This window comes from Malania oleifera, chromosome 8, assembly GCF_029873635.1.
Source record: "Malania oleifera isolate guangnan ecotype guangnan chromosome 8, ASM2987363v1, whole genome shotgun sequence".
Taxonomy (NCBI): Eukaryota; Viridiplantae; Streptophyta; class Magnoliopsida; order Santalales; family Ximeniaceae; genus Malania; species Malania oleifera.
The window spans coordinates 69,375,641-69,384,065 of NC_080424.1; the positions used below are offsets into that span (position 1 = coordinate 69,375,641).

At 39.0% G+C, this 8,425-nt stretch overlaps 1 protein-coding gene across 2 annotated transcripts; it reads left to right on the forward strand.

Moving 5' to 3' along the window:
• Positions 1–1,868: 1,868 nt before the first annotated feature.
• LOC131161282 (uncharacterized) lies at positions 1,869–5,014 on the forward strand. Of its 2 annotated transcripts, XM_058116930.1 has the most exons (3): positions 2,132–2,652; positions 2,786–3,429; positions 3,979–5,014. In XM_058116930.1, the coding sequence occupies exons 2-3, from the start codon at positions 2,807–2,809 to the stop codon at positions 4,700–4,702; spliced, it is 1,347 nt and encodes a 448-aa protein (XP_057972913.1). In that variant the 5' UTR covers positions 2,132–2,652; positions 2,786–2,806; the 3' UTR covers positions 4,703–5,014. The 2 variants fall into 2 exon arrangements, with proteins under 2 accessions (XP_057972914.1, XP_057972913.1); XM_058116931.1 differs by having other exon boundaries at positions 1,869–3,429.
• Positions 5,015–8,425: the final 3,411 nt, after the last annotated feature.

The following is an 8,425-nucleotide window of genomic DNA, read 5'->3' on the forward strand; positions in this document are numbered from 1 at the left end:
AATTTTCATAGACTTTCTCTGACATTTGATTTTGAGATACTTGCATCCCTCAAAACACTATTTATTTATTTATAAATATAAGAAAATAAGAAAAAAAAAATTGTATCTTTTTATCAAATTTCAAGGAAGGTTCTTAGAAATGTTGAAGTTTTAAAATTTTAGAATATTAGAGAATGCGAGTCTCTATTTTTGCAAAATTTTAAGAGAGGTTAATATTTTTTATCATAAAAATGTTTACTCTTTTATAAGTTTTTAGAATAACTTAACAAACATGGGTCTGTAACATTGTATGTCCACATGATATGACTTAATTGAACATATAAAACAGAGCGCATCGTACTGTCATGGGCCCATAGAGGAGCCCAGGCGAGCCCCACAAGTTGCTTACATATATATATATATATATATATGTGTGTGTGTGTGTATGTGTGTGTACTTTTTCTTTCCTTCTCTTCTAGGTAGAGGGCCCTTTGTGGGGCGTATTAATTTTTTTAATCATTTCCAATTTGTTAAATTCCTCTCTTTGGTCCATGAGGGTCTTACTAAATTTTTTAAATTTATTTACTAAAATCTCTTATCTTTCTCTCTCTCTACATTGACCTCATTAATTTAATTATTATTTTTAAAAATATTCTCTTTTCTTATTTGACAAAATTAAAAAAATCACAACAAGAATGAATTCCACTAAATAATTTTTAGAAAAATATTCCAATTCAACAACTTTCTATCATTTTCTTTTTCAATACTTTTTACATTATACAATTAATTTAAATTATTAGTTTATACTTTCTTTATCGTTGATTTATATTTAAATATGCTAAAAGTATAGAATTAATTTAAATTTATAGTATTCAAAAATATAGAAATATATATATATATATATATTACATTAAATATATTAAAATTATCATAGATGATTGAAATTATTTTTGAAATATTTAATATAATATATACAATAGAATACATTTTTTCTCCACTAAAATTATATATATGATTTTTAAACTCTTCAAGTTCATGTGCGACTAATACGTGAAACAAATAATTTTTTTCCCCACCCATTTTAATGTTTGATGCAGGTGGCTCATCTTCTTCTCCCTCTTTTCTTTTCTGTTTTCTTTTCATCATTTTTTTTTTTTTATACATACAACTACTAGACCTCAGCCAGAAAAAGGGAGTCCTACTGTTAGGAATCATCTTTGACAATTGAAGATGAATTTTTTTTTTCTTTGATTAAACAGATTTGAATACTTCTTTAAATAATTTCTTCAAATTATTAAAATTGTCAACTAATCAAAGAAACTAAACAGATTTATTTTTCAAGTGATTTAATTAGAAATTAATCACACTAAAATATATAAAAAAGTTATACTTAAATTTTGTTCGTATTTTATGTGTTCCAATGTAATGTTTAGTTTCATACTAAAATGATCTAATGTTACAATTTTATACTTTTCAAGTTCTACGGAGGAAGTTAGGTTGATTTGTTTTTGTTATGATTTAATGGGCAATTAATCTCACCAAAAATACATAAAAAATATTATACTTAAATATATATATATATATATATATATATATATATATGTTTTGAAGGAACTCTTGAATGAAATTGTCCATTTTAGATATGATTTTGTTATACACTCTTACAAATCATAAGATTGTATTTACGGGTAAGCTGCATGTTATAATTATATATTATTAAAACTTTGTATGGTTAATATTGATCTTAATATTTATATTTATTTTTTAATTTATTTTTTTTATATTATGGCAAGCCGACTAGTCTTTTTAGTTTACCATTCATGTTAAGTTTTGGACAAAAATAGTGTTTTTTTTTTATTTAAAAAGTGCACACATACAGATGACTCAACGCCCAATGTATTGAATAACAGCCACATATTGTGCCAGCTGCACCCCAACCTTCAATCCAAATTATCCAATCACAACGTTGTTTCCAAGCTGTCCATCTGTTTGACATCAGCATGACATGGCGTGTCAGTCAGTCTCTGACCGCCGGATCGCGGTCACCTCCATCTGAATCCGCCACGTGTCCTCCACGCACAGACGCTGGTGCAAAGTCCCCGTCAGTATCTTTTGCAACCCCTGCAGCTAGCCGGAAATTGGAAAATGATTCTGCGAGCTTTTCCGGAGAGAGGAGCCGTAAATCCCGCACCTCAACTCACGTCTCACGGAGCAGATACAGATCCGACGCTCCACGTTCAAACGATCACCAACCCGGTTTAACGGTGGGACCGAACGCCGTAAGGCCGGCATCTGCATGCGTGGCATGCGGATCATCGTGTGATTTGAGAATGTTGAAGAGCTCGGGGCCCACTACTGCGATAAAGTGACACTGTCCCCACATCTGTGGGTCCCACCTAGTCCAGACGACAGGCTGTCCACAGCTGGCCTCCAACAACTCACAGTCAGCTTCCAACCCGCCCTCTCTCTCCCCTCCCCGTACAATGCAGTTCACAGCTTAGAGAGAGAAACAGATAAAACGGGGGAGGGAGATAGAGGGGGCAGGGGTTTTTGCTTCCCATAAGAGCCAGAGGAAGGAACACAGAGAGAAGATGATGGAGAGACAGGCGGGTGGAGTGCGTCTGTTCTTCGTGCGCGCATCCCTATGTAGTGGTGCTTGATCAGTTTGTTATGGTGGGGAGCAGGATTTAGGGTTTCCATTTTGGAATTTACTCTTGTTTTGATTTTTGAATCAATCGCGGTTGTTTCTGTTTCCTTTTCCGTCATTGTTATAATCGATATTGGTTTTTGGTTCGGCGGGTCGCAGGTCTGAGCGCGTAGGGAGGCGATGGATCCTTGTCCTTTCGTGCGACTCATCGTCGGCAATCTCGCCCTCAAGATTCCGGTGGCTTCGAAGCCCGCTCGTTCCGTTGTGCACCCCTCTTCGTCTCCCTGCTTCTGCAAAATCAAGCTTAAGAACTTCCTGCTTCAGACTGCCGTTGTGCCGTTTATTCCGCCGGAGAACCAGTTCCCGGATGGCCAGGGGCAAACTGTGGCGGCGAGCTTTCACTTGAGCAAGGTGGATCTGGAGAAGCTCGCCGGGAAGTCTATCTTTGCGGGGAAAGTTTGCCTTAAGATTGCTGTTTATACGGGCCGAAGAGGGACCACGTGCGGCGTAAACTCCGGAAGACTGTTGGGGAAGATTTCTGTGCCGTTGGACCTAGCGGGGGCGGAGTCCAGGGCTTGTGTGTTTCACAGCGGCTGGATTGCCGTCGGCAAAGGGGCCAAGGGTTCGCCTGCGCAATTTCACTTGAACGTGAAGTCTGAGCCTGACCCCAGATTTGTGTTTCAGTTTGACGGTGAGCCGGAGTGCAGTCCGCAGGTGTTTCAGATTCAGGGGAACATTCGCCAGCCAGTTTTTACTTGCAAATTCAGCTTCAGAAGCACCGGCGACCTGAATCAGAGATCCAGGTTTGTTCTACCGCTCAGTTAGTTTTTTGTGTTTTTTTTTAAATAAATTTTTTAATGTCTTCATTCTCAATTCGCGTTCTCATTTTGTTTTTTTTTTTCGCGATTTGATGTCTCAATAAATTGATTTCTGCCGCTCATCAGCCTTTTTGTGGGTATAATTCAAATGTAGGAAAGAGTAAAGCGTTCCCAAATTGTACCAAGTAGTGTTGTGTTAATCACATCTCATACTCTTTAATCCGAATGTTAACGCTTTACTCTTTCGGACAAGAATTAAAGCTAAAAGCGCTTTATTATGTTCCTAATCGAAACCGCAACATTACCATTTTTATATGAAATTTATGCGCAAACTGCAATCCGGTTAAAGCTTGTTCTTCAAGTTCTTCTTTCCAACTCGCTGAATTAAAGAAGAAAATTTACTTCCCACAAATTTTCAAGGAGTAAAGAGTTCAACTTTCAGGACTTTCAGAAAAGTTCATGTCGACCACTTTTAGTTTAAATTTTGTCGTTTGCCTCTTAATCAGTATTGTTTTTCCTCTTTTGTCCCCACAGATCATTGCAGTTCGAACCAAGTAATTCGAGAAGCTGGCTCAGTTCATTTGGCAGCGAGAGAGAGCGACCTGGCAAGGAGCGAAAGGGATGGTCAATCATGGTCCACGATCTCTCAGGCTCGCCGGTAGCTGCTGCTTCGATGGTCACTCCCTTCGTGGCCTCGCCGGGTTCTGACCGGGTCAGCCGATCCAACCCGGGCTCGTGGCTCATCCTCCGCCCCGGCAACGGCACCTGGAAGCCGTGGGGCCGCCTCGAGGCGTGGCGCGAGCGCGGCGGCGCCGACGGTCTAGGCTACCGCTTCGAGCTTATTTCCGACACCAACGGTGGCATGAGCGCCGCCGGCATCGTCCTCGCCGAGTCAACTCTGAGTTCGAACAGGGGCGGAAAGTTCGTCATAGACCTGGGGTCGGCGAGCGGGAATGGACGGTCGACGCCGGGCAGCTCGATGTCGCCGGCGTGCAGCCCGAGGAGCAGTGGCGACTTCGGGTACGGACTGTGGCCTTACTGTATGTACAGAGGGTTCGTGATGGCGGCGAGCGTGGAGGGAGAGGGGAAATGCAGCAAGCCGACGGTGGAGGTGAGCGTGCAGCATGTGAACTGCACGGAGGACGCGGCGGCGTTCGTGGCCCTGGCGGCGGCGGTGGATCTGAGCATGGACGCTTGCAGGCTTTTCTCTCAGAAGCTGAGGAAGGAGCTGTGCCGGCACCATGATTTGGGGGGCTGAGGCCTCGTTCGGTCTTGGGTGTTCGTCCCTCATTTTTGTTTAATGTGGATTTGTGAGTCGGTATGGAGATTTTAGTATTTTAGAATTCTCCTACTAACAATCTATAGACATTAGACAGAACCCTGTATAGAGAGAGAGAGAGAGAGAGACAGGGCACGCTTTGTTTTAACATGTGTGGCTTGTTTGTTGTTTTGTTTTTTCTTTTTTTGTTGGTTTAACGTTGTAATCTTTTGGAGGTTTTGATTATAGAGATCATGTAGGCAGCTGACAATTGAAATGTTTCTTATTTTTTTAAAAAAAGAAAATTGGGAAGAGGCAAGGCATATGCAATGGTGTGGTTGATCTTGGGGATATTATTATTATTATTATTATTTTGATTACGTTGGGTTTTCAAGGATCATTGGTCATCAAACCTAATCAAGACTAATTCCATGCCTACGGCCTACGCCAGCCAAGCTCACAGTCATTACATAGGAGGTTAATCCAGATATGCAATACAAGTGGTAGGAATCGAATCCATGATTATAACATCAGGGTAGCCCTTTCTGATTTGATTTCAAGATACCTCTCGCGCCACCATCCATGAGAAACGGTAAGACACTTCAACCGCTAGTTCTTCCAGGGCATTAACCAACCAAAATCCAAATCTAGGGTATCGATGAAGTGGCCCTCCCCAAGCATGCTCTTGCCTCCGGGTCATATGCTGGGGGCTGATATTATTATTATTATTATGTATGGATTATTGGTTGGCATATAGCTGTGATCAAGTATGCACTTAAATGTTCATTTACTTGGTTTTATTCTCCTTCCTTTGTAGGTTGGGTTTGTTTTAGAAGGGGAATGATGTGCTTGGACGCTATTAGTATGATGATTTTGATATATTAGGGCGTATATGCCTGGATGGTAAACGTGGACGATGGCTAGCTGTTGCGTAATGATGGTCAGTGGGCATCGGCATTTTAGGCGCTTGTGGGGGCACTTGGAAAGCTCTGCACAGGTTGAATTTTTTACATTTCAAAACGGAAGTGTTTCTGTGGTGTCAGTGTCACAGCCTTCTCCATATTTTCAAAGAACAGTTTTTAAAAAAAAATAGTCATTCATTTTGGTGGGGGAAAATGGGATTAAATGATACAGAGCAAGCTTTGGGGATGGGGGGAAAATGGGATTAAATGATACAGAGCAAGCTTTGGGTATGGCGGGCATGCATGTACTCATTCAATAAAAGTTGCACGGGACAAACTTACGTGGCACATTACAATACTTACACAGTCGTATCATTTTATTTTAGCATTGTTATGCATCTTGAAAAACATAAGTTTTTTTTACGAAAAATTACATAGGAAATCTTTCTCTCTAGATTCTAAATATATATGCATTCATTAATCATAATCTCTCACCCTTCAGCATAATTTCTCTTTGTTTTACCCTACTTTTAGTAGAGCAGTATAATACAAAATTTAATGAAGGGTATTAGTAGGGGTGGAGGGGCAAAATAGGTTAGTGGACTGAGGTATTCTCTTTGTCGGAGTTGATAAATAGTTTGGTAAGGGAGCAGGGGACCAAGATGAGACTGAGACCCAAAAACAACAACAACAACAAAAAAAAAAAAAAAAATAGATGTGTAAAGGTCATTGAGAAAGGCACAGGTCACATGGTGGGTGACGGTGAGAGAAGTTGAGTAGGACGGCAGGGAAGCCCGAAAATTGAAACCTGAGAAAATGAAGGAATGGAGGAGGGGCCTCGTGGTTCCAAGGCAGCAGTTGAAAACGAGTGTGTGAGCCTAGCCTCCCCTCCCCATCCGCCCACGCTCTCAAAAACTTCCATGCGAAAGCGAACACTGGAAAAAGAAAGCCTGCCTAACGCCTGACGCCTACGCCTACGCCTACATATATCACTCTCTGGAAAATTAATTTTTTTGCCTCCTAGCTTCACGCCCCCCTGGGGTCTCAAAGAGATTGACCCATGTCTCCAGAATGGACCTACACCCACCTACACTACGTAATGCGATGGTGCAGGGTGTAGGGCGCAGGCAGACATGAGCGTGAGATATTGTTATAAAATTAATTCATACAATCTTCTTCGGAATGTAAGGTTTGATGGTTTAATAGCCACATAGCTTTGGAATCTTAATGGCAATCAATGGGCTGTCCCCCTGCTGGGTTCACCGCATGGAGGTCAACAGTGGACCTACCTCGCTGCCTACTCATATTTCAAACTAGCTAGGAAGCCATTTTAACTTCGGAAATGTAAAAAAAGAGTTATTGGGGGATATGGGTGCATGCACTTACATTTGCTTATCTAAGGGTCATCAGCCTTCGTGCAAGAGTTGCTCTGCTGCTTTTTTTGGGTTAATATATTTGCTCCCTTATTGGCCGCCCATTATTTTATCTATTATCTCATTGAATTTTGACACTGATTAATTATTACTCGTATGGTTTTAGACATTCAAGAACAATTCAATATTGAATGCACTGTCATTAGAATTTCTCTCTTATTCATTCAAAATTAATTCTGCTAGAATTGAATATATAGATTGACCTTGATTATAATTGAATAAAAAGTTAAATCAGAAGATATTAAATTATATAGCAAAATAGTTGTTGCTCATACTATTACATTGCAACTATTTTTTTATAAGAAAATCTAATTTAATATATTTAACTCTAATGACCCTACTTTAAGTAATGTTTTAAATATAATCTATGTTATTATGTTTGACAAAATTTGTCACACATATTCCTTGGTGTGTGTGTGTGTGTGTTTTTTTTTTCTTTTATGCTTCGATCACTTTAAAACAAGTAAAATTGCCAATCCGAACCAACCCACCTAATATATATTTCAATCCGACTCAAATCACATCGGCATCTTCGACTATTCGACTTTGAATTAACTTTTTACTACGTTAAGACAATTTAAAATTTTAAGTCCGACTCAAACCAACCCATGAACACCCCTTTCTGGAGATTTCTGCACTTTTGATCCTGATCTCTCACCAATGTTCCCCTCAATCAAACATGTAATGTAAATGAATCTAGGAAATGATTTGGCTACGTAACGTTAACTAAGAATAGGACCAAATTGCTCAAAAGGTGCAAGGGCATACTTCACGTGTGTATAAATAAAGACAGGCTTGATTTGTGCTTCTGCTTTTTGTTTTTTTAATTAAAAATTTTAAATGCTTTTAATTTTTACTATTTATTATTTGACTACTCACGGGTTCTTACCTACATGGCTTGTAGCACTCACCTTTCTAAATTACTTTTCCTTAAGATAAATAATAGAATTATGGCTGAAGTTGAAAGGAGGTGTTTTATGTGTTCAAGAAAATAGTGATCGTTGATTAAAATTTAAAGAAAAATATTCATGTATTTAGTCATAAATTTATTTACTTTTTAAATTTTTGAATTAAAAAAATTCATTTATTGAGTGACTTTTAAGTTGAATGAGAGGGTTATACTCGATTCTTGTTATGTTGATAAACGAAGTATAATACTACAAGGTCTCAACATCGAGCTTGGTTCAAGTAATGGATCTATTTTATGTAGCTTTACTATTTTTAAAATTCTTGTATTGTTCAACTTGATAAGCTTTTTAACTTTAAGGGTAAATGACATTAATTTCTTGTATGATTAACAAAAAGACGCGAATCTCTTTTAAGATTTTGAAAATTATAGGGATTTCCTTTCACATTTGAAGATTGGACTGATATAGCACCCTTTTGGG